Source organism: Rhinopithecus roxellana, chromosome 15 (genome assembly GCF_007565055.1).
Source record: "Rhinopithecus roxellana isolate Shanxi Qingling chromosome 15, ASM756505v1, whole genome shotgun sequence".
NCBI lineage: Eukaryota > Metazoa > Chordata > Mammalia > Primates > Cercopithecidae > Rhinopithecus > Rhinopithecus roxellana.
In genome coordinates, this window is record NC_044563.1 from 70,634,127 (window position 1) to 70,660,877 (window position 26,751).

The following is a 26,751-nucleotide window of genomic DNA, read 5'->3' on the forward strand; positions in this document are numbered from 1 at the left end:
GTGCTATGGAGCTCCCAGGAAGAAAAGGAGCTGGATTTTGGAGATTAGAATCCAGCATGGAAGGTTGGGCATTGTCCCGGAGAGAGTGGAGAGCCATGAGAGGTCCCACCCTTTAAAAGAGGGGAACCCTAAAGCAAGTGGTGAACTAAGAAGGAAATCCAGGTTCAGCACATTAATGGATCAGGCAAAGAGAACATTCAGAGTCTGTGGCAAGACCCCAGGCTGGGGCAATGAGAGCTGGAACTTGGGTGGTAGCAGTGGGAATAGAGAGGAAAGGGGAAGTCTGAGAGATGTGCAGCCTGCTGGGCTAGGCTCAGTGATGGTGACACACTCAAAACAAAGCATGGGGCCAGGCGCGGTGGCTCACATCCATAATCCCAGCACTTTGGAAGGTCGAGGCAGGCGGATCACGAGGTCAGGAATTCGAGACCAGCCCGGCTAATATGGTGAAACCCCGTCTCTACTAAAACTACAAAAATTAGAAGGCGTGGTGGCGCGCGCCTGTAGTTCCAGCTACTCAATAGGCTGAGGCAGAAGAATCACTTGAACCCAGGAGGCAAGGGTTGCAGTAAGCAGAGATTGCACCACTGCACTCCAGCCTGGGCAACAGAGTGAGACTCCGTCTCAAAAAAAAATAAAAATAAAAATAAGTGTGGGATGGGGAGGTTGCACCAACCGCCAAGGCTTCACACCAGGGGAACGTCATCGGGGAAAATGGGAAGCAGAGAAAATGGAAATCCTGGGCCGGTGGAAGGTGCTCGGTGTGTCACATCTCCACTGAGAGCAGGACCCGAGCCTGGGAGGCACCTCCTCTGTGTTCCATCTGAGACCCTCAGGTATGATGAGGAAGGGGCATAGCTGTGAGCTCCTGGAGGGGTGACCAGGCCTGTTCCCCTGCTCCTCACCAGACAGCACAGTGCCTGCCTCACTGCAGGGTTCAGTCAGTGTGTGTGGAAGAAACAGGTTCTCAGAAGCTCACTGTCTACTTAAGGTACTACCCAGGAGGCTGCAGAAAATGACCTTGGGTTCACTTGCATTTCACTTCTCTAGAGTAGAAAAGAAAATGAGGAAAATAAAGCAAGTAGACGCCAGGCACGGTGGCTCACGCCTGTGATCCCAGCACTTTGGGAGTCCGAGGCGGGAGGATCACTTGAGGTCAGAAGTTCAAGACCAGCCAACATGGCCAACACGGTGAAACCCTGTCTCTACGAAAAATACAAAAATTAGCCGGGCATGGTGGTGCACACCTGTAACCCCAGCTACTCAGGAGGCTGAGGCAGGAGAATCGCTTGAACCCAGGAGGCGGAGGTTGCAGGGAGTCAAGATTGCCCCACTGAACTCCAACCTGGACGACAGAGTGATAGTCAGTCTCAAAAGAAAATAAAGAGTTGGTGGGTGAGGAGTATTCTTCTGGCAATAACTTACATCCATGGCTCAAAAGCTGTGCTCTGAGGGACTCTTGAGCCCAAATGAGAGGCCTCAAGATCTGTCAGATGGATGAAAAAAAGTGGGCTCCATCCCTCCATCTCCACCTTCATCCACGGCACCTCAACTTTTATCCACTCTAGATACTCAGTAACAGTTTAAAATTCATTAAAAAAAAAAAAAACTCATTGGTTTAAAAGAGAAAAGTAATTATAGTGACTTAAATATAATGTGCAAAAATTAAAATTAGACTGAAAAGGGAAATTGTCAGAGTACTGTGTCCCATCCCCAAAAATAATAATTTGTAAATCATGTCCTTTGGGTGGATTTTTCCTGTGAACTCATCTGCCCTAGAAACAGTCTTTCCATAGAAAAGCTAGTGGATCCAAGCAGACAGAATGTGAGAGGCTCTAGGAAAGTTTTTTTTTTTTTTTTTTTTTAGACAAGTCTCACTCTGTCACCCAGGCTGGAGTGCAGTGGGGCGATCTTGGCTCACTGCAACCTATGGGATTCTACACCTCCAGGCCTGCTCAGATGGCATTGGGCGATGCTCCTCCTCAAAAGGCCCTGTCCTACTCAGCTCCATCCCGTCAGGTTCCTTTCTTGCAGACTCCAGGTCTTATTCCAGGGATCTTGTGCCTGCTGCCACCCCTGACTCTGAGACACCCACCAAAAGGGTCTGTGGCCACTCAGAGTCCACCTCCACAGCCTGCTTTAACTGGGCCCCCTCCCAGCGTTGCCTTCCTCCAGAGCCTGGTTTCCATGGTGATAGCCCCCTCCTCTCCCTGGGGGCTCCAGCCAGTCCACAACTTACCCTTGGCCCTCAGATGCTTCCTGCACCCCACCTCCCCAGGGGCCCTCACCCAGTACCTCCCACACCTTCCTCCAAGAGGATGCGGGATGGGGAAAGACCAGGACGGTTACCCACTGTGGGTGCTTCCTAATAATGGACATCTCAGAGGCCTCGGGCGCTGCTTCATTTAAGGCGCTCTCATTATAACCCCCTCTGCATCCAGCTGACAACCTGATAATTCTCTCTGATAGCACAATCTTCGGCAGTCACTGCGGCTGTCTTGACTCTGTCCTTCTTGCAAGAAAGATTTTGAGATAAAAGGATGAGCTGTGAAATCATCATTAGAGTAAAAGGAGCCTAGAGAAGGAGCCCTTTCCGCCCACGCCCTCCCTCTTCATGCTTCCCATCACCCTCCTCCCCTGCTTCCTCCTCTTCCTCACCTTTTCTCTCCCACGTCCTCACTTCACTCCTCTGCTTTCTCTCCAGTCCCTCCCTCCTCTCCTCTTCTCCTGTCTCATCTCTTCCCTCCTTTTCTACTCTGTTTTGGTGCCAGAAACAGTCTAATTACAACAGAGAACTTGAAGAGACAGAGAGGGGAAAAAAAGCCCTACCATACATAGCTGATTAAAATGTCCTATGAAATATAATTTGTAAAGCTCAAATCAGAATAAAAAGTGTTACTCCCACAATTCAAGGCCAATTGGATTTTTAATGAGACTCCTCAGAGACCCTGCCAAGCTCTCATCAGGTGGTGAACTCGGCCACCTTCCTGCCTGCCCTCAGCTCTCCACCGTGAAACTCACCCCTCCTTCTGGGGAGCCTCCACCCCAAGCTCTGCTGCCATCCAAGCTCCCCTGGGTTGAGACACACCAAGTGTCCCCCTCTTGGGGTCATCTGTTGCTGAGAGCTCAGTCCTAGGTGTGGCCCAAGCCTGGGGCTTTTTGTCCCCAAGATGGGCAGCAGCCAGTGTCTAGGACCTCTGTGGCTGCCCCTGACTCTCCCAGGTCGGGGAAGAGAGGCCACAGCATCAGCAGCTGGTGCGCCAGGTTCCGTTTTGCCTCAATCACGTCTGGGTCTGTAGAGCAGGAGGTAGGAAAAAGGGAAAAGGGAGGGCTTGGAATGCAGATGGGCCCCTGCTGAAACCCCCGCTCTACCACTCATTAGCTGTGTGACCTTGGGCAGGTTACTGTGCCTCTCTGATCCTGGTTTCTTTGTTGTAAAAAGGAGCTATTTCTGCTCTGAAGTATAATTAAGTGGATCACAGGGGAAAGGGTTGTGTGAAGCACTGGTCGTATTGTGGGCCAGATGCTCAGTGAATGTCAGAGTCCCATTGTCCATTCCACTGTGGACTCCCAGGAGACACAGATCACATCACACCTCCTCATCAGCAACTCCCTCCAAGGCCAGGCTTGAGGATCTGCACATAGTGTAGCTCGGTAGAAGACAGCACGGTCTTTGGAGCCAGAAAGACTTGGATTCACAGCACCCCCCGCCCCCACTCCCACTAGACAGTTCCCTGGGCAATTCAGTTAACCCTGAGCCTCCGTTTCCTAAAGCCCTGTAAAATGGGGTTGACAATGCCCCATACAAGTATTGCCACAGTGATAACTAGAGCCAGGGCATGTGCTGTATTTGGTGAGCAATTCACAAGCACAACTCCCGTTACTATTTTTCACCTCCCTGTGCCTCATTCCCCCATCTGGAAAATGGGGATAAAAATGGTGCTTACTGTTTTTAGGCTGTTATGAGGATGAAAATATTAATGAACTAATATTTTAAAGCCTCAAAACAGAACATGGCATCTTATAAGCATTGTGGGTGGGTCTGTTTAATAAAACACTGTCAACAAACTCTCTCCGATGGTTCTGGCCATCTCATTTTGAGGTGGCATGGTGTCCCTAATGATTTTTTCCCAAGTGATTGTGAGGCTGGAGTAAGGTCTGCTGCAGAAAAGAAAGGGACAGGGAGGACATGGTAGGACGGCACGTCTCCTCAGCACGCCTCCTGCCACACTGCACCACCACCCACCCCTCTGAACTTGGCCCTCAGCCCACCCCAGGAGCCAATGAAACAACAAAATGATTTCCTGAATTCTCAGGTTTAACCAAAGCCACATCACCCTCCACCGCCCACCTTCTTAACACACAGCCGCCACAGAACACTTCTAGCTAGAGGTCTCTTTCTCTCTCCTGCTTCTGCCCTGTGGAACTGTGTGCCCAGCACATGGCATTAAGTAGGAGCTCACCAATGCATGGAAGTAGCACATCCCAACGGTGGAGGGAGATGGCCCATAGGGAGCTGGGGTGTGGCTAGACTAGTCCATGTGTTAGGGACTCATGGGCAGAGGGGCTGGAGCTGGGAGCCAGCTCCTCACAGGAGGGAATAGAGCTGGGGCTGAGACCAGTTAGGAAGTTCAACCAGACCCCCAGCAGAAAAGCCAGGTGATTCAGGAGGCTCAGTCTCCTGGGCCAGCCCTGCTCTGCTGCTCTGCTTCCATAGCTAGAGGGGAGCCTTCTCACCCCTGCAGCCCGCAGGTAACTGACCGTTGTGTTTGTCTCCTTCCCAGGCCAAGTCTATTCCTTCAGCCAGCAGCCCCAGGACCAGGTGGTGGTGTCGGGACAGCCAGTGACGCTACTGTGCGCCATCCCTGAATACGATGGCTTCGTTCTATGGATCAAGGACGGCTTGGCTCTGGGTGTGGGCAGGGACCTCTCAAGTGAGTACTTCCAGACCTCCTGGGGTGGGCCTGGGGCCGTCACTTCCTTACTCACCCATCCACCTTCCTAGGGAGCACCCATCTTCACAGGCATCTGGGTATCAAATCTCCAGCTTTCACTGCAACTCCTCAGGCAGCGTGAGGTTAGGCAAGCACTGCACCCAGCATCCCTAGACTCTGAGGGCCTTGGATGTGCATAACGAACCATCAGCAAACCCTCAGTCTAGCGGTGGGTCCTAACCTAACTCGACAGTGCCCTCGAGCATCTACTCCAAAGTCAAACATGATTCATGTGAAGTCCAGTTTCCAGAAATCAAGTGTTCCTGTGTCTTGGCCCAAGATGTACCCCCGCATTTATTAAGGCATGATTATTAAGAAAATACAAGTCACAACCTGGTTCTTCCAGGCTTCTCACCCATTAAAGGGAACCAAGTAAACTGAAAATTCACAAAGACACCTGGTTGATCTTAGGAGCCATCATGAGATGGGAAGAAAAGACAGGAAGTATTAAAAATAAATTTCAAACCATGTTCGGCTTGGGCAGGCTGGTGTTCAGCAAAGCTACCCCGGGGCAGGCAGTGAGGGTTCCGGTGGTTGTTGATGGCTGACACATGAACTCACTGGCCAGTGCCGACAACATATCATTTGTTAATTATTGTGAATAGCGACCCAGTAAGACCGTACAGATGCTTTTCCAATCCATCCTCTTCCCTGGAGAAAAAAAACAATGGCTCATGCCCCTGGCCACACACCCTTCAGCTATCATTATTGTGTCCTGCAGGTAGGCAGTGGTTGTTTGTTAGGCTTGGCATACGCAGTAAAATTCAGAAGGAGTGACTCCTGGGTGTCATTCCCCTGTGATTTGGGAAGAGCTGAGGGTGGAGGAGGAGAGAAAAATATTATTCAACTGAGAAGAAACTTTGCGTCTCGCGTGGTGTACAGCTGCAGGAAAATAAAAATCGAAGTGCACTCAGGAACATGATGGCTGGGAAATTAATATTTTAAAATGTGAGTTATGTCTTGCCAAAAATGTATATTGAAACATTATAGCAATGGTCAATAGCAGGCACAAGGTTTGAATGCTGCAGCCCAGCTGAGCATGGATAAAATACACAAAAATATCTCCAAAATACACTGTGCTGCCATAAAGTTTAACTGTTATGGGAACCAGTCAATTTCAGAGACTCCGAACGCCTTTACCCTAGAGACACTCGGGGAGTGATACGACCTTCCCAAACTAGAACAGCTGGTGCACTGGATGGCTGTGAGCTGGGGTGAGCGCTGCCGCTAGTTAAGGAGGTTGTCTGAGGTCGCTGTCAGTGGGTTTCCAACTTCCGTCAGGGACTGGGGTCTTGTTGGGTCAGTGGCCAAGAGGAGGCTCAGGTCAGCAGGGATGGTGCAGAAGGTGGTCATCCCAGCATGGATAACTGACCCTCTAGCATCCAGTGGCATGAATGGCTTTCTGGGATCCAGGACTGGTACCTGCTCAGGGCTGTAGGACAACGGCCTCTGACAAACTGGGGCCTGTGTCCTCTCCAGCTTGACTTGGTTTGCCTCTCCGTACAGAGCCAACGACCTCAAACTCCTGATAAAATACTTGCCCTGTATGTTATCACTTGTCCCAAAAACAGCATCATGGCAATCATGACAGATACTTACATGCTCAATTAACTCTGCTCACTTGCCTGATGTGGAAACAGGCAGGTCAGCCCTTAACTCAATTCAGCAAGTACTCGTAGAGCACTCAACACTGCGAAAGCTCTCTTACAGGGAAACTGAGGCCCAGGGTTGTGGGATTTCAGCCTGCTACAGCTCTGTCCTCTCCCACTGTAACCGTGTGGCCCCCCTGAATCTCCCAGAAATGACACCCTCCCTGAAGACCTAAATGTTTTTCTAGTCACCGAAGCTGGAAAAAACAGTCAAAGAAAATGATTTATAAACGCACTTCCTCATATTGATAGAACATTTTTCTTCTAAGAAGCTCAAGCACTTCACAGACATTATCTCATAAATCTACAGTGATCCGGGGGAGAAAAGAAGGATTTTCCCGTTTGTTGGACAGGTAAACAAAGTCACAACTGAGAAAGAAATTGACTCAACTATATAACCAATCCCAGTGCATGAGACCTGCCTGTTAACCCCAAAGGGCCCAGATACGCTGTATGCTCTCCCTTGTAAAGATGAAGACCTCTTTGGCCACCTGACCTCATGACTTACCTTTCTCTTCATTTAAATTGGCATTTATAGACCACTTACAATGTGCCAGGCACTTTACATAGATTATCCTATTTAACCTTCACCATAACCTTATAAGGTACTGGTATTGTCCCCATAAAATGGGGACTGGCACATAGTAAGTAGTCTATGAGGCACAAAGAAGTTAAAGTAACTCACCCAAGACAGCAGAGCTAGGAAGTGATCCAGCTGGCACTGGAACCCAGGCAACTCGACTGCAGAACCCAGACTCTAAGTAATTTTGCTTCCTTTGGGAGTAGCAAGAGAGAGTAATGATACTGTGGAAGGAGCTAGAACTTTCTCAGAATCCATGCTTCCGAGTCTGTTTTTCAAAGATGCTGCCAGTCCTTGGGATAGCATCACAGCTCGCTGCCTAATTAGGCAAATACAAACAAACCCATCACTGATGTTTTCAGCAGCTCGTGAGAGCAAAATCCTGCTGTTGATAGCTTGCAAGACAACAAAAACTGAAGCTCCAGCCAAGATGCCTGCAGGAGACCAGAGACTAATCACAGGATAGTGAGATCCAGAGGCTGGGCTGGAGGGGCTGGGGGTGGCCAGGCAGCTACAACAAAGGCAGCAGCAGAAGGGAGAGGATAGGGCTAGAACCCATTTCCAGCCCCTCTCCTGGCCCTCAGAGGAAGACAGCTTAACTTACCTGGGCTCCTTCCCAAAGCCCAGCAGAAGGCAGGAAGTGTGGGCAAGAGGAGAGGCCGTGCTCTCAGGGGTGCAGCCGAGGCCTTGTGAGCTTTTCTGGCCAGGCCTGCACAGCTGAGGATGACAGGGCCATTTTATTGCATGATGAGGATGGGAGCCATGAAAACATGAGTCTGAAGGGCCCTGCTGCACAGGAAGCACTCCAGAGCATGCCTGGCAGAGGATCATCACAGCTACCTCCCCCGACCAGGAACGAGTGCTGGTGGCCCCTTGTCCAGCCCACCCCCAGGGAGACCTGCCTCACCTCCAGAAGACGCTTCACTTTTGATGGTGAGAGGGGCCTTCAAGCTCATCTAGCCTGATCTTTCACCTTGTGTAGAAATCACCTCTGCATCCAGATGGATGGATGGAACTCCAGAGGTTGGAGAGGCGATCATCCAACCTCTGCTTGAATACAGTCAGTGATGGGGACCTCACTACCGTCTCTGGCAGCCCAGATCCTTGTTGGATACCTCAAATACTTGAGAATATTCTAACATACCCCTCCACATGTTAATTCTGCCTGTTGGTGCTAGTGTCACCCTTGGGAGCTCAGGAACACATCTAACCCACACGAGAGACTGTTTGAAATACTTGAGGCAAGCTCTTGCAGGTCTCCCTGCCTGTCTTTGTTTCTGTCTCTCACTTGCTTAAGCCCTCATCTTCTCTTTAAAAGGCTGAATGTGTCCCATCTCATCCTCCTACAGCACCCATCTGAGAACGCTCCCTGTGCTCGTGAGGGTCCTTCAAAAGGAAGAGCAGCCTGGGGCTGCCAGAAGGGAGTGGAAGCTGAGGGCAGCCTCTGAGGAGAGAAGGGAACGAGGACAGAGATGAAGAATGGCGGGGATTGGGGTGCAGTTGTAAATCCACACAGTGAGGGACTCAGGGGAGGGCAGAGCTCGGTGAGGAGATGGATGGAAAGTGGATCCTACTGGGAGAAAGTAGGGAGGTTTAGGTCCTGAGACCCAGGAAAAAGAGGATCTGCCCAACGTGGCCAGCCACGACTTCAGTCGGCATTTATTTTCAACCCTACACAGCAGCAGGAGCGCTGATGAATGATTTATATTCTCAAACTTTTATTTATCTCTTATTCATTGCCCATGGTACAAGCGGCCCCCAATTCTGAAGTGTCCTGAGCACTTCATAAGTGCGTCACCAGGCCCTGGGGTTTGTGGCGGGACATGAGGAATGATGAGACAGGGGCCACTGTGGCTCCAAGTGACCTGAGGTTCCTAGACACTGAGAGGGTGGGCCTAGATTTCTACTTTCTGTCCGTCCTGAAACGAAACTTTTTGCAAAGTCACTCTTGATCCTTTTCCAAATATTTCTCTTTTTCCTTCCTTCTCTCTCTGACTGTCTTCTCTCTGTAATTCTCAGCCCGGGTCTCTCTGTCCCTCTCTCGCTCCACTCTATCTTATCAAAATGCATGTCTGCTCGGTAGACCACAGTGCTGAGCACACCACTTTCCAGAATAATAACCCAGTGGTGTCTGTCCACACTTAGCATTTCCATCTCTTCTCCCTCTTTCCTCTCTAACAGTGGCTCCTCCGATTTTCCTAAACTTGAAACCAACAAGACCCTTACATGGCCGGGCATGGTGGCTCATGCCTATAATCCCAGAACTTTGGGAGGTTGAGGAGGGAGAACCGCCTAAGTCCAGGAGTTCAAGACCAGCCAGGGTGACATAGTGAGATCCCATCTCTACAAAAGATAAAAAAAAAAAAAAAAAAAAAAAAAATTAGCCAACATGGTGGTGCATGCCTGTAGTCCCAGTTACTTGGGAGGCTGAGGTGGAAGGATCGTTTGAGTCTGGGAGGTGGAGGCTGCAGAGAGCTATGATCCTGCCACTGTACTCCAACCTAAGTGACACAGCAAGACCCTGTCTCAAAAACAAACAAACAAAATGCCCTTATATACACACACACACACACACACAGAGAGAGAGAGAGAGAGAGAGAGAGAGAGAGAGAGAGAGAGAGAGAGAGAATAAGAGAGAGAGAGAGAGAGAGAGAAAGAGGGTGCCAACGCCTTGGGAAAGCTCTTGCATTTGTGCTCCTTGAACTGAGATCAGAGCCCTGAGCAATCACCTGCTCTGCCAGCTTTATAGAATGGCCCCTGCTCGGGTCCCCCACTCTGTGCCTCTTTGTCATGGGAGTCCCCTCCACCCCGCCCCAGCTCCCTGACCTGCCTGTTATCTCCACAGGTTACCCACAGTACCTGGTGGTAGGGAACCACCTGTCGGGGGAGCACCACCTGAAGATCCTGCGGGCAGAGCTGCAAGATGATGCGGTGTACGAGTGTCAGGCCATCCAGGCCGCCATCCGCTCCCGCCCCGCACGCCTCACGGTCCTGGGTAAGAGCCATCTGCACAAGGGGCAGGGACACTACGTGAAGCACCAAGGGCTCAGCTCCAAGAGGGTATTTTTTTGGTCAGACATGGAGAGACTCCCCTCTGGGGATCATCCCACAGGGCTCCAGACACTGCTGCTTCCACAATGTCCACGCCCACCTTCCCACCCAAATGGGACAAGCGAAGGCTCTTTCCCTAGGAAACCAGACAGCCAGTGCCAGCGGACTCAGTCCAACTCCAGTGTGTTTGATGGTGCCTTAGCCAGCTAATTAGGGCTCCTGCGTGCTTATTTATTCCATCAGAAAGCATGTTTTGCACACGTTATCTAGGCCAGGCTCCTTGCCAGGAAGAATGTGGCACAGGCCGTGGGTCCCTTCTTTCTGAACTGACACCCACTCCAGTGCTAACAAAGCCCTATCTGTCCACCTTCTCTGTAGAATCAGCCCGAGATTCTCCCCATGATTCTAGTATCCATGTGCACACCAGTGAGTCCCGTGACTTCTCCACCCCTCACTGCTCCCGGGGAATCCTGGCTGACAGGGCCTTCCTAGGAAAATTCATTTCAGGTCCTTATTCCAAATCCTACTTTTCCCCTTGGTCTTTCTTCATCTTATGTTCCCAGGAGCCCAGCATTCCTGGATCAACCTACCTGAAGCCAGGGGATTGGGCTCGGTGACCTCTTAAACCACCTAGTTCTGATTTAGGTTCAGTCCTGGGAGTCTCCCTCCTCTGGCCAAATGTTACTGAGGATCAAGGCTGCTGGGAACCAGGCTTTGCACATAAGTCATGAGAGCTCACATTTACCAAGCAGTTCACCGTAGCTCTCCAGGCTCTTTCACATACTTGACCTCCACTGTTCCTGACGCTACTCGGTGGGACAGGGACTGTTACCCCAGGTGAGAAACCAAGGCCCACAGATGCAAAGGGCTTGGCCCATGGGCTCCTGGCCAGGGCTCCAGGGCTTCACCTCGCTGCCCCTTACATGAGAGTCTGTGCCAGGCACGCGTACAGGAGGGAAGTGGGAAAGCCCAGGCCCACCCCTTAGCAGCTGTTGTGAAGGTTCGACAACAGGGTCAGCAGCTGGGGTGCTGCCTCCTCTCCTGGCAGCTAAAGCACGCGGCTGCTCAGAGATGAAATATTTAAAAGCGTGTCAGGTTATCTTCAGATCTACACGGCCAAAGACACCAGGGGCAGATTATTCCAAGCCGTGCCGCAGACAGGCCCTGGAGGACCACTTACCAAGCTCAGAGCTTGGCTTCTTGAGACGCAGGGGAGGAACTTGGGGCCAGCCTCAGAAACCTTCTGCAACCTTTGAAATCTCCCCTGGCCCGCGATGAAAGGAATGAGAAAATCAACCTGTTCCGGCGGGGGTAAATAAGTTGGGATTCCATGGCCGGGAAGCGGGCCTTCCGGGGAGTAGTTGGGGTATTGAAGGCAGCAGCCCCGTTCTCATTTCTCCCAAGATGGTGACTAAAATGAGAAGGAGTCTGCCATGTGGTGTGGGGGTTGTGAGAGGAGAGGAGGAAGAATTGGGGCCTCATATTGTTTCTGATTTTGAGGATTGCAAAATGCCAGAACAGATTTGCTAAGTTGTAGGCTCCTCATCTTCAGAGATGGCTCAGCCCCTCCCTCCTCAGAAGAATCTGCCTCTACGGACTCATATACCTTCTAGAGGGGCCAGAGGATGCTGGAACCACAGGAACATGAGCATTGGCCACTCCTCTGACTTCACAGGGACCAAAAATAGATGGAGCCACATCTCATCCTTAAGGCTGTATTGACTTCCCCAGTCCTGACGTGACCACTACACTTCCTTTCCTCTCTGCTCTATGTTAGGTAACAAAGTCCAACGTATTAAAAGTCCGGATTATTTCAAATGTTTTACAGATGAGAGAATGGAAACTCAGAAAGGCAAAGGCACTCACAAGAGGTGACACAGCCTAATTAACCTTCAAAATCAACTCCAGATTTTTCAGCTCCAAGCTCTTTGCCTAGTCTTCTGTTCCTAGATGTCAGCAGCACCTCATAGGTCTGGCTGGTGAGGGGCCAGGCTTCTCAAAGCAGGGCCTCAGGATCCAGTCTGAACAGACCCGATTTTGTCTTACGTCATGTCTAAAAGGCATTCACTCCCCTTTTTTCTCCAGTGGCATGGCCTGACACCGCCCTCTGGGCACAGAGCTGGATTTGTGTGGGGAGATGTTTTATTCAAGTCTGGAGATCAGCGGAAGGAGGGCAGAGGAAGCTTCCATGGTGCCCCAGCAGGGTCCCCTCCATGAAATTCCTGAGAGCCAGAAAGGGAGCCTGAGCCAGCATCTTGTCCATCAGCCTTTCAGGCAGCTCCACAAAAACCATTCATCCTGAACGAACTAAAACCCCAGGCAAGACAGTGCTTCCCAGCACTCTGCCTGTTGTCCTCCCTGACTCCCTGGGACACTCCCAGGTCCCCACCCCAGCTGGTCTTGTAGGGCTCCGCCTGGCTGAGTGTCCTGGGGTATAGCGCCCCACCTACTGCTCTGCAAGGAGGCCCCCAGTGCAGCAGTCAACCCAGCCAGCTGGAAAGGGACCCCTGGTCTGGGGAAGGTGGATGGACAGAGCGGCTGTTCCCACAGATGGGGAGAGGTGTTTCTGCCCCTTGGCCCAGCCACGTTCCCTACCAAGACCCCATCTGCTTTGCTGTGACATCTCAGCCCGGGAAAATGTCCCAGCCAGTTCCCCAAGGGGGGCTGCTTTCCCTGTGTTCCAGGAATGAGAGAGCTTCCTAATTTAGTCTGTATTTGCCTGAGATAGATTTTTAATTAAATAAAGTAAGAGCCTGATTAGAACCTGCGGAAGACGCGAGAGCAGAATCAGATGGTATTCCGGCAAAATTGCAAAGCAAACACTTTGGCTAGAACAGAGGGAGGCCCCCGGGGGTCTTCCATCAAAGTACCAAGTGAGGAGGGCAAATACGAGAGATTATATAGCCAACAGATGTGCATTGTTAAAATATGCATCTGCCGGCAGCGTGCTCAGATGAAGCCAGAGGGCCAGCTCGCAGAGCCGCTGGGCCCTAGGGAGGGCAGGGGACTCGGCCTGGCAGCCAAGCCTAGAGTCACAGACACATTAATTAGCGTTGTGTTTCCAGCTCTCAGATGCAATCAGGCAAGGAGCAACTTCGGAGCTGAGCATTTGCTACCTCGGGAGGCAGAGGGAGGGAGCTAGGAAATGAGGAGAGAAAGACGGGGGAAGGCATTGAGTTTGCAAAGCTGAGAGAGGCAACGACTGGGGATTTTAGGTCAGGTCAATCAATGGTCAGGCTGCGTGCCCTCTGTGGCCCAGCCAGCTGCCAAGGACTCTGCCTTGACTCAGCTCGGGTCAAGACAGGCATCTTTCTACCTGCAGAACATCTGGAGAATCACTTCATCACGGAAACAGCATTAGACTTAGAGGCAGTGGTCTTGGTCCTACCAGTATCCAGCTGTGTGATGGTGGCCCTTGTTTCTCAACCTGGGTCTCAGTTTCCTCATCTGTAGAATGAGAGGTGGTGGTAAATAAGATGATCACTGAGAGCTATCTTGTTCCCAAAAGGCCATGACTTCCACTGTAAGGGGTCCAACAGGCTGTACCAACTATATCAGGAAATTGGGCCAGCCCTCCCTGGAACCGAGACTGGCGCGGTAACTAAGGTGTAGAAGGAAACTGATTATGGTGGTTTAAACACCATCGCACTTCAAGGCTGGGAGATGGGACCTCTCCAAGCCCTGTTCAGCCCTGGGGACCTGGACCTGGCTGTGGACCTCAACCCTAGTCCTCCCCGCAAAGGTCACCCCCCACCCCACCCCACTGCCCCTCTGTAGCCAGCTTCCACATAGACCTAGCCCTCTCCAAAGACTCAGCTTGGTTGAGCATCAGAGGACCCCGGTGCACATGTGCAGAGAGAGCTGTGATGGGGTAGGAAGAGCCCTGGGCCAGGAAGTAGGATATGCTCTTGCTGCTCACTGACTGTGTGACCTTGGGCAAGGTCCTTAAGGCTGGAACTAGGCCTCTTTGGCTCAAGCCTCTATAACCAGCCCTTACCACAGAGCAGGGTTTTTTTTAATGAATGAATGAATGAATGAAGTTTCTGGTTCTTCATCTATAAGATAGAGGGTTAAAAATACCAAAGTTATAGAATCGTTGTAAGCATTAAACACTCTGTCTCTCTTTCTCTCTCTATCACTAACAGTGAAGTGTCATACACTTTTTTTGTTTTTTTTTGTGTGTTTTGAGATGGAATTTGGCTCTTTCACCCAGGCTGGAGTGCAGTGGCACAATCTCAGCTCACCGCAACCTCCGCCTCCTAGGTTCTCCTGCTCCAGCCTCCCGAGTAGCTGCGATTACAGGCATGTGTCACCACACCTGGCTAATTTTTGCATTTTTAGCCATGTTGCCCAGGCTGGTCTTGAACACCTGACCTCAAGTGATCCACCCATCTTGGCCTCCCAAAGTGCTGGGATTACAGGCATGAGCCACCACACCTGTATTTTAAAGTGTACACACACACATATACACAAACGGCTCCTTTTTCCACCTGCAGGAATCCCAGGGTTGAAAAATATTGAAACTGTCCCAGGGTCAGAGTTATAAGGGTGGCATTACACTTGATGTCTTCAACTTCCTGGAAACTTGGGAAGCAAGGTGTTGGGACATCCCAGGCGGGGAGGAAATGGGCACCAAGGATTTGATCAACAAATGTTTACTGAGTACCTGTTATATGCCAAGCACTAGTCTAGACACGTGGGATTCATCAGGAAATGAAAGAGAAAACCATCCTTGCCCTGGTAGAGCTTGCATTCTGGCAGAGAGCAGGCGGTCGATAAGTGATGCACAGATTAAACCGTAAGTTGCATTGCTGTGCAGGATGTGAGGTGGTAATAAATGCTATGGAAAGGAAAAAGTGGAGCAGGATGGGGGGATCAGAAGTGGGAGGAGGGGGTGCTGGTATCAGATTAATTATTAAGAGGGGCATTTTTCCCAGTCTCCCTCCCCATTTCCCTCTTCTTCCTGGCCCATTCTAATATTAACTCTACTGTCTTGTGGCTCCCTTTAGAAATAAAGCTTCCTAAATCAACATGAATTATTTAAGAGGGAGAATAAGTCAATTCAAATAAAGAGGACATCTTTTTAAATGATGTCAAGCCCCGAATACTGGGAGAGGAAAACAGATAAGGTCCAATCTGTGACGTGTCCTTAGCTAGTCTGTTTTTCAAAACCACAAGCTCCCTTGGCCACAGCTCTACCAGCGGAGCTGCAGGGCCTCCTCAGCCCACCACACTGGCAGCCTCCCCCAGTCTCCCATCCATGAATCTTCTGGGGAGATGGGTCCAGAGAACAGTGGTAAATAACTCAGAGTCTGCCAGCAAGGGAAGACAGAGCTGAAACAGACCCCGAGGGTGCTGGCTTCTAAACCATTCTTCCAGAAACTGGTTGCAAGAAACCCATCCATAGTCACCCTGACATAAAAAAGCAAATCAGTAGGAGACAGTCTGAGGGGTTCTTCAGGGGCGAGAAAGCGTCCCCACAGAGCAAAACCCGAAGTTCCCTGCCAGGCCAAACGAGGCCCCCTGAGGCTAGCCCCAGCTGTGTCCCCAGCCTCAGACCCACCACCAACCTGCTCCCGCACTAACAAGCAGCTGGCATCTCCCTCCACTCACCAAGCCTCTGGGCCCTCATTCACACTGTGTTTCTTCCTGGAGTGCCCTTCCTACCTTTCTTCCCTTGGCTAACTTGTGTTCAGCTGTCAAGATTCACCTTAGACATCTCCTCCTCCAGGAAGCCTTCTCTGGAGCTTCCCTGGAGCCCACATGGCCTGCGTGTCCCCCTTGTGATCCTTTTCACTTCCTTAGGCATCTTTTTTGTTGAGACAGGGTCTTGCTTTGTCATCCAGACTGAAGTGCAGTGGCACTATCACGGCTCACTGCAGCCTCGACCTCCCTGGCTCAAGCGATCCTCCCACCTCAGCCTCCCGAGTAGCTGAGACCACAGGCAGGCACCACCTCACCCAGCTAATTTTTGTCTGTTTGTTTGTTTCATTTTGTTTTGTTTCTGTAGGAACAGGGTTTCGCCATTTTGCTCAGGCCGGTCTTGAACTCCTGGGCTCAAGGGATCCACCCACCTCGGCCTCCTAAAGTGCTGAGATTACAGGCGTGAGCCATCGCACCCAGCCTCCTTATGCACCTTGAACACAGGTCTCAACATGCTATGCTGATAGTAACTGTTTTCATGTCTGTTGCCCCCACTGGGTCTCTTGGGAGCATCTTTCATCCTTCACCCCTAGCGCAGCCTAGAATCACATACTGGGTGTTCAGTAAATGTCCCTCACGGCAATTGAAACAACAGGGTTTAGGGGAAATTTAGGGGGAGTTTACACTGAACCTCACCACAGAGAACACAGTCTGGCAGATAGTAAACCCCAAACATGAATGACAACTGTGTTGTGGTGTTGTTGTGTTGTGTTGTGTTGTGTTGTGTTGGAGAGGCAATGTGGCTTTGTGGCTAAGCACCCGGCCTCTGGAAGCCAGGTTGCCTGCACTTGAAGCCTAGCTGTATCACTTTGCCAGTGGTATGACCTTGAGCAAGTTATTTAACCACTCTGTGCCTATTTCTTTCTGTGTAAAATAAAGGAAATAATCATAACTGCCTTCATAGGGTTATACAGAGGATTTAATGAAATAATATATGTAAAGCATGGCTCAGAATAGCGCCTGTTATGCAGCAAGGCATAGGAGCATTGGCTGCTAGTATTATAACTGTTTTCGTTATTGCTATTATTGCACAATGTTATGAGACACCAACAAGCAACCCCTGCATCCCCGGGGAGCAGACCCTGTGTCCTAGAGAAGCTTTTCCATGCATCAAGCAAGGCAGGAAGATGCGATTCCCGCAGGCCCCTCCCGGCAGGCAGCACACCTGGGAAGAAAGGCAGAATTGATTTCCTTATCTGCTTATTAAGCGTGTTTTGCCTGGGCCCTGGCCTGGTCTTAGGTGCCGTATCTCATTTGTGCTGTGTGGCTGTTTCCTGCCACATTCATTACCCTGCAATAATCCCCAAATAGGGGTAACAAACAAGCCAGAGACGGAAGACAGGAGCAGAAAACATCCTTATCTCCTGAAGTTCCACACGGGAGCTGTGTCAGAGCTATTGTACCTCTCGCTCCCCCGACACACACCCCACCCCTGCCACCAACTCGCTCCCAGCTCCCTTCCTGGTAGCCCAGACCACCCCCATATCCCCTGGGCCGGAAGCAGATTCCCCTCCTCCTTCTCCCTTTGGCCACTGACACCCCTTAGCCTCCCATCTAACTCGGAGCTCACCTGCTGGGCGGGTGACAAAGTGAGCAGAGGTGGGGGCCATCAAGGGTATCTGAGGCTGACATATAGTCTCTCACCTCTAAGTTACATTATAGCTCCCTGAGGTCCACCCTGTGGGTTCAATGCCATAATGTCATGCTGAGTAGCTGCTGTTGGGGGCCAGATGAGATAGAAGGCCTCCCTGGAGGTCTTGCAGCTGTTGAGTTGAGGTGTGCAGGTTGCCCCAGCCCTGCCCTCCTGCTGCACTCCAAGGTCACCCCCCACAGTCTGCCTGTCCCCATAATATGCATGTTGCCATGGGCAAGCATGGCCTCTGTCTCTTTACCCACCCCATCTCCCATCTTCATCACAGCCTGGCTGGATGTCAAAACTCTCCCCCAGCCTGGGGTCATCCCTCATGTTGGGAAATGAGGTGGGGGCAGGAGACTCAAACATTAAATGATTTCCAAGGCCTAGAGGAAGCGAGGATCCCTCAGGGATGGAGGTAAACTCAGCGCATCTTTTCCCTTCCCTGCCTGAGTGTGGAGAGGGGCAGGCAGGGGCCTCTCCAAGAAGAAGACCTGATGCAAGGAACACACAGCCCCACCCTATCCCAGCCGGTGCCACCATGGGTGATTTCTGGAGGAGCCCAGAAGCTCGACACTGCCTATCCAAGTGCTCACTCGCCACTGAAATCTGGGGGTGGTGTCCCAAATGACCATCCCCAGGGCCAGCCCCCCACACCCCCCAGGATCTTTTTCTCCCAACACCAGGACAAGGGAAGGCAGGGAGGTTCTTAGGAGCCCACTCAGGGTCTACTGCTCATGGAAGGGGCTCAGCCTCCTGCTGTTGCCTGGCCCCAGTGTCTGTACCCCCATCACCAAGAGACAGGCTCTTCAGGACAGCCCAGGGCAGTCCTGGAGTGTGTCACTACCATCCCCAGGGCATTGGAAATTCTCCAGAACCAAGTAGGACAAAGGGCCCTCACTGGGGAGCTGGGACACATTCACCCCTGCCCCAGTCCTGCCACCGTCCATCTGTGAGACATGGGCTGATGATGCTTAATCTCTCAGGGCCCGCCCTGTCCCTGGTGGAGCCAGTAGCAGGAGAGATGAAGTATAAACCCACTTCACAGGTTGACTGTGATTCTCTCTCATTTGCTCACGGTTTGGGGGTGGGGCATGAGGGGCATTACTCCCTGAGTGCCTCTTCCCTTCCTCCTGAGAGCAAGGATAATATACCCTTCCACTGCCGGAACCAAGCGTGACCCTGGGAGATGCTGAGCAGGCTCAACAGCTCAGCAAAGAGTGAGCTCAGACTGTGGAGATTTGCAAAAGTCAGGACCTTGATCCTCGGGTGTCTGCCATTTGACGTGGAACCATCAGCTCCAGGGCTGCAAGTGAAATCTAAGCCACCTTCCTATAACATGCAGGGGGCAGCTGCCTGGAGGAGGCCCTTACCCACTTACCCCTCATACGGCTGCTCCTCCGGCCTGGGTATCTCTTACAACATCCCCCACAAGCCTGCAAAAGCACAGACAAGAGCCCACCTATGTCCTGGTGCCCTACTAGGGTCCTCAGTCAGGAAGCCCCACTGTCCACTGGCCATTGACAGGATTCCCTGTTTATGCGTCAATCATATGTAAATACACATGGACAGCTTCACCTCAAGGACAAATGCACTGGCGCACGTGGACACTTACACACATGCCTCCGAGCCAAATCATCAGTGTTGTCCCCATGGAAAGACACAAGAACATTCCGGCCAGGGGAATCAGTCACTGTTAGGAAATGGACATATTCTTGGAGGACTGAAGTACTGACCCTCTCTCCTTGTCAGGCCCAGGAAAGAGGGGGGTAATGGAAGAACAGACTCACTGGTGTGAGGCCCTGTTTCTCTACTGGTTCCCCCTCATCTCATGAAATGGAGGAGGAAGACAGCCAGAGCCAACTGAGGGAGGGCAGGCCAGCCAGTCCCACGTGAGGGTTCATCCCCGTCCCGGCTCCAGCTCCCTGGGTATCCTGAGTGTCAGACCCAGGACACTGTCTGAGGCCTGCCCTGAGGGAAGCCCAGGGGAGCTGCAGCTGCAAAGGGAGCCCCTGAGGCTAAAAATAACGCAGTTCTCCGCTCCGACCTCAGCCCGGGCCCAAAACAAGGGTTTCACGGCAAATTATGGATTTAAAACTGGCAATGAATCTCCATTACAGCATGAAATGAGAAAGGAAAATGCCACTAAATGGAAGCCTTCCCCCAGCAGCCAGCTGTCATCCTCAGAGGGAGTTTAGAGACGAAGTCACACAACCCAAAGTAGACTCGCAGAGGCCAAGCCTGGAGAGAAAGAGAGGTCCTGGAAGATGGGCAGGGGCCAGAGCCTAAGGGAGCCCCCACTGTTTCGGGGCAGGATAGGACACCACAGAAGCAGAGGAGCAATGCCCACGAACCAGGAGCCAGGACCGACAGCTGTAGTCAGTGTTCTGCAGAGGAAAGATGCATTGCTGCCTTCAGAGTGGGAATGACCACAGCTTTGTTGTCTTGCTGCTGTGGTGGGACCTGTGTTGTGGGTCCAGTGGAGAGAGGTGTTTGGGGACCCATGACCCACTGCCTCTCCAGACAGCCTGGGGAGTCCACTCTTCGTGTAGTTCTTTTTTTTTTTTTTTTTTTTTTTTTTTTTGAGACAGAGTCTCCCTCTGTCACCCAGGATGGAGAGCAGGGGCGCGATCTCAGCTCACTGCAACCTCCACCTCCCGGGTTCAAGCAATTCTCCTGCCTCAGCCTCCCGAGTAGCTGGGACTACAGGCGTGAGCCACTGCACCTGGCCTGTGTAGCTCTTGAAACCACTCTCCTCATCGTGGCATACCTAGTGACATCCCTGCAGACTCTAGAGATGGAGGCACAACCAACAACTCTCTGTTCTGCTCCAACACAAACACACACACATACACACACACACACACACACAGCAATGCAGATCTCCAGGAAGCCCAGCACTGGCCCTTGTGTGTTCCTCTCCTCCCAACTTCAGCCATTTACTTCCCTATGTGCACTAGCCCAGGAGGCACCAGGAGAACTGTCATGATTTAACTCAGGCCATGGGAGATGCGAGTAGATGAAGAAGAGCAACAGCAGAGAGAGAGAGTTGAGCAGTCAGTATCTCCAGCAGCACCAGACCCAATCCTTGGTCCAGGCAGCCTGTGATCAGTCAGCACCATGGCCAGTGCAAAGTCCCTGAAGTCTAACAGGGACGAAGCACCTATAAAAGACGTAAGAGAGATATTGTGTACACAATTTTTTAAAATGAGGAGGTTCAGCTCACTAAAGAGAAGATGTAGGGGAATAGGGTCCCTCCCAAATATCTAAAGAAGCACATTAGATTTACTCTGGGGCTCCAGAAGATGGAAACAGAGCCAAGTTACCTGGGCACAGTGGCTCACACCTGTAATCCCAGCACTTTGAGAGGCTGAGGCGGGTGGATTGCCTGAACCCAAGAGGCAAAGGGTACAGTGTCTGGTCAACAGTGAGACCCCTATCTCAAAAAAGGAAGGAAGGAAGGAAGGAAGGAAGGAAGGAAGGAAGGAAGGAAGGAAGGAAGGAAGGAAGGAAGGAAAAGGAAAAACACCAGGGAGGACGTTTCTTACTTATCTCAACAATTAAAACTAACAGAGTTCAGTTAAGTAGTAAGCTTCCTGTCTCCGGAAGTTGTCAAGCAGAAGCTGAGTTTTCTTGCATGCCTGTTTCTATAGGTAGGAAGTGGATTCATCTCCAGAGATGAGATGATGGCAGCAAGTCTACCAGTTCTGGAGCTGAGTGAGGTCACGGGCTGGCCCAAGAGAGGGGGGAAGATTCAGAGAGAGAAGAGAGCCAGAACCATTTAAAGATGTTCCCTTCCTATCCAGCTGTCCCAGAGCACAGTATGTTGCAGGCTCTGCAAAGACAATTTCAGCCCCAGGTGAAATATTAGCCCAGATCCAAAGTTCTCAATTTGAGTAGTGTTTTTTTTTGTTTGTTTGTTTGTTTTTTTTTTTTGAGACGGAATCTTACTCTGTCATCCAGTCCAGGCTGGAGTACAGTGGTGTAATCTCGGCTCACTGCAACCTCTGCCTCCCGGGTTCAAGTGATTCTCCTGTGAATCTCCTGGGATTACAGGAGTGCACCACCACGCCCAGCTAATATTTTGTATTTTTAGTAGAGACAAGGTTTCACCGTGCTGGACAGGCTGGTCTTGAACTCCTGACCTCAGATGATTCCCCCACCTTGGCCTCCCAAAGTGCTGGGATTACAGGTGTGAGCTACCACACCAGGCCCAGCTTGAGTGCTGAGATATGTTGGTGCCTCTGTGGTGGCAGGATGACACAAGGCGGGAAAGTGACAGATAGTTGGAAGCTGTTGACTTTGATTCAAAACTTTACCATTCTGCAAACTGCTGGCAAAATCTGGGTCCATCATGGGAATGTCACATTTACGAACACACACAGAATGGCTGGGGGGAGAAAGAAAAAAAGAGCTGGAAAACCTGATGCATTCTTTCTAATGTCAACCTCATGACCTACATACCAGCTACAATAATGTCTCAGAGTTTGGACAGAACATGAAAAGGTCAGGCAGTGGGTGTTCAACACAGCTACCTTCCTGGAGGAACTCCGCCTGAAGCCAGCCTAGGAGGGTGGCAGAGACATGATTCAGTACGAAGGAGGGTGAGGGCATTCCAGGCCTGAGAGTTCACCTGGGTGAAAGGGCAAGGTGAAAATCAGTCCAGGCAGAACAGGGCTTGTGAGGGAGAGTCCCCAGCAGGAGCAGAAGGTATGTCCCACGAACCGATGAGAAACGGTCGCAGGATATCAGAGCAAAAAGCTGGGGGCTTCATCAGAGATGAGATGCCCGTGCCTGGGTGACTGGGTTTCACTCACGAGAAGTTCTGATAGGTACTAGGAAAGACAGGGACTGGACACAGCTTCAGAGCCCCCATTCAGAGGTCCTGATGGTCCCAAACTCCAGGAGCTGCACCCTGCATGTGCCCCGCTAGGCAGGGATGAGGAGATCTAAGTTCAGCCACACCTTCTATGCACAGAAAGGGCCGTAGGTGAGTTGCTTGAGTGCAGAGAAGAGAGAAGGGCAAGGGTGACGCTGGTGAGCTGCCACTCTCTGGTAGGCACTGTGCTGGGGAACCCACTCGCATGCCTTCATCTGCCCTCTGACCAACTCTGCCAGGCAGGTCCCGTGTCCCCTTTTAAGGACGGGGAAGCTGAGACACAGAGGCTCATTAACTTGCCCAAGGTCACACGCAAGAAAGGTAAAGAACCAGAATCTGAATGCAGGCGCTTCTGGCTCTGAAACCCTTGCCCTTTATGCTCAATTATGCCCCTCCTCTTTCCCAAACTCCACTCTCTCTGCTGCCTGACTCCCCCTAAAATCACGGACTATGATATAGGTTTCTTTCTAGCCCCTGGGAACTCCAGGAGCCCTGCTTGAACCCTGCCACCGAACTAGGGCTCACAGAATTGGGGAGTCAGGTCCAAGAGCAAAGCCAAGGCTTCCAAAAACCCTTCCTGGCAGCCCCTCCTCCTCAGATGAACCTGGGGAACCCCGAGACCCGCAGCATTTATTTGCCATTCCATTCAGTATCATCCTCTGGGCGGCCACCAGCCGCATCTTTCTCCATCACTCTGAGCCTCTAAATTGTTCTGTCCGTGTGAAGGAGGTTTTTGCAAGGGGGAGGTTCACAGGCACCCGGAAGCCTCCATCTCACAAAAATAAATAGCTGAGTCCCACGACCCATAAAAACCGGTTTCCAAAAAAAGTGTCGCACTTTCACAAGTCGATCCAGGTGTTTATAAATGTTTATATAAAGGAAGAGGTTTTCATGTGAAAATAAGTCAGAAACAATGTTAGCAGCTGAGAGATCACCCAGCAGCTTCAGTGGTGCAGGCAAGAAAGGGAGGAGAAGGCTGATGGCCACACAGCCACCCCTTAGGAAGGACTATCTCTGCCCTAACCCCAATCCCACTGCTCCCTTCCCCTCCGTTGCACACAGACAGACACACACGAAGTCACTAGGCTGCTGGAGAGAACTCATTTTAAAGATGGGTCAACTGAGGTCAACAAAGAAAGGAACTAGCTAGAGGCTGCACACGGCATGGGCAAGGGAGAGCGGGTCCTCTAACTCTTCCAGACAATGCCGAGCCCTAGCCAGAGTCCCCTGGGACTTCCCCGTCTCACGTCCAGGTTCAGCCCAAAATGCCAACTTGGTCTGGGCAATAGTTCTGCTAAGAAGCACAAGATGCCACAAAGACCCTCAAAAACCTTTGATTAGATAATTTTAGAGATGAAGGAGCCCTTTAGTCAAGAATTTTCATTCATTTCATTTTTCAGCATCTATATATGTACCTTCCACATGCCAGGTAATGTTCTAGACTCTGGGAATATGCATTAGCAATGAAAACAGACTTAAAACTCCTACCTCTGTGAAACATATTGTAGCAGAGGGAGTCAGACAAAAAAGAGAAAAAGAAAACTTTATAGTGTATTAGAAGGTGATCAATGCTATTCAAAAAAGTAGAGCACAGTATGAGGGGTTGGGTTTCCCACGGAAAGGGGGTGTTGAGAGGTTGGAATAGACTTCATGGGGAAGTGGACTTGTTCTTTCCCCTTATTTTTTAACAGCTTTATTTGGGTAAACTCTACGTATCATTAAATTCATCCATTTTAAGCGTACAACTCAATTATTTTTAATAAATTTATAGAGTTGTGCAAACACCCCCACAATCCAGTATTAGAACATTTCCATCACCCTAAAATGATCCCTTGTCAATCCTCACTTCCACCCAGTCTCAGGCGACCAGTGCAGTGCTTCTCTCTTAGATTTGCCTTTTCTGGATATATGGTATGAGTAGAATCATATCGTATGTGGTCTTATGTGTCTAGCCCCTTTCTCTTGGAATAATGTGTTTGAGATTTTTCTGTGTTGTAGCATGTATCTGTGGTTCACTTCTTTTTATTGCTGAGTAGTATTCCATTATATGGATATACCACATTCTGTTTATCCATTCACTAGTTGGCAGACAGTCAGATTGTTTCCAGTTTGGGGCTATTATAAAGAATGTTGCTGGCCAGGTATGGTGGCTCACACCTGTAATCCCAGCACTTTGGGAGGCCAAGACGGGTGGATCACTTGAGGCCAGGAGTTCAAGACCAGTTTGGCCAACATGGCAAAATCCCATCTCTACTAAAAATACCAAAAAAAACAAAAACAAAAACAAAAATGTTGCTATGAACATTCACAAACAAGTCTGTGTGTGGGTGTATGTTTTCACTTTTCATAAGTAGATTCCTGGTAGTGGAATGGCTACATAATATGGAAAGTTTATGCTCCACTTGTTAAGAAACTGCAATGCTGTTTTCCAAAGTGGTTGTATCCATTCCCACCAGCAATAAATGAGCATCCCAGTTTCTCTATGTCCTTGCCAACACCGTTACAGGTTTGAAGCGGTGTTCCATTATGGTTTTAATTTGCCTTCCCCTAATGAATAATGATATTGAGCATCTTTTGATGTGATAATTATCCATTTGTATATCTTCTTTGGTGAAATGTCTATTCAAACATATTGCCCATTTTTAAACGGAATCATATGTCTTACTATGTTATAGGAGTTCTTTATAGCTTGGCTATAAGTCCTTTACCAGATATATGACTTGCAAATAATTTCTCTCAGTTTGTAGCTTGCCTTTTCTTTTACTTAATGGTATCTTAGAAGCACAAAAACTTTTAATTTAATCAAGTTCAATTTGATAATTTTTTCCTATAGATTGTGTTTTGATATTGTCTCTCAGAACTCTACCTAATCAAAGGTCACAAAAATTTACTACTATATTTTCTCCTACAAGTTTTACAAGTTTAGTTCTTATATTTAATCTTGATTCATTTTAAGTTTTAGTGCTTTGTGAAGACCCTAAATCCATTTTTGCATACAGATATCCAATTGTTCCAACATCATTTGTTTAAAAAGACTGCCCTTTCCCACAGTGAATTTCACAATGGTTCCAGCTATTTTAGGTCCTTTGCATTTTTATAGGAATGTTAGGATTAGTCTGTCAACATCTGCAAAAAAAATGGTTGCTGGAATTTTGATAGAAATTGCATGAAAGCTACAGATGAATTTAGGATTAATTGCCACCTTAACAATATTGAGTATTCCCATTCATGAACATGGAATGCCTCTTTAATTTTTTAGGTCTTCAATTTTTCTCAGCAGTGTTCTCTAGTTTTCAGTGTACATCTTGTACTTCCTTTGATAAATTTATCCCTAAGCATTTTATTCTGTTTGATGCTACTGTGAATGAAATTTTCTTAATTTCATTTTCAGATTGTTCACTGCTAAGATTTTATATATATGGTATATCTACATACACACACAATTAATTTTTGTGTATGACTCTTAGATCTTGCTAAACTCTTTTTTTTGTTTGTTTGTTTTTGCTTGTTTTTTTGTTTTTGTTTTGTTTTGTTTTTGAGAGATGGAATTTCACTCTTGTTGCCCAGGCTGAAGTGCAATAGCGCAGTCTCAGCTCACTGCAATCTCTGCCTCCTGGGTTCAAGCGATTCTTCTGTCTCAGCCTCCTGAGTAGCTGGGATTACAGGCATCCACCACCATGCCTGGCTAATTTTTTGTATTTTTAGTAGAGATGGGGTTTCACCGTGTTGGCCAGGCTGGTCTCAAACTTCTGGCGTCAAGTGATCTGCCCACCTTGGCCTCCCAAAGTGCTGTGATTACAAACGTGAGCCAGCATGCCTGGCTGATAAACTCATTTTTTAAACCTAATAGCTGTTTGTAAATTTAAGATTTTCTGCATACAGGAGCATTTTGTCTGTGAAGAAAGACAGTTTTACTTTGTCTTTTCCAACCTAATACATTTTTGTCTTATTGCACTGGCTAGAACTTACAGTAAAATGCTGAATAGAAATGGTGACAGCAGACATTCTGGGTTTGTTTCCAATCTTAGGGGAAAGCATCCAATCTTTCACTATAAAGTATAATGTTAGCAGAAAATGTTTCACTGGTGACCTATATCAGGTTAAGGAAGTTTTCGTCTGTTACTACTTTGTTGAGAGTTTTTACTACGAATGGTGTTGGGTTTTGTGAAATGTTTTTTCTACATCTACTGAGATGATAATGTAGTTTTATTTATTATTCTATTAATATAGTATATTACACTGATTTTCAAATGTTAAGCCAA

General features: G+C 49.6%; 1 protein-coding gene across 2 annotated transcripts in view; it reads left to right on the plus strand.

Annotated features, from left to right (window-relative positions):
• Nucleotides 1–26,751, plus strand: part of KIRREL3 (kirre like nephrin family adhesion molecule 3) — a 566,546-nt gene that overhangs the window by 462,760 nt on the left and 77,035 nt on the right. For both annotated transcript variants that reach the window (XM_010353021.2, XM_010353020.2), the window contains exons 3-4: nt 4,785–4,934; nt 10,069–10,218. In XM_010353021.2, the coding sequence (XP_010351323.1) occupies nt 4,785–4,934; nt 10,069–10,218 (300 nt within the window). The remainder of the gene's footprint in view (nt 1–4,784; nt 4,935–10,068; nt 10,219–26,751) is intronic.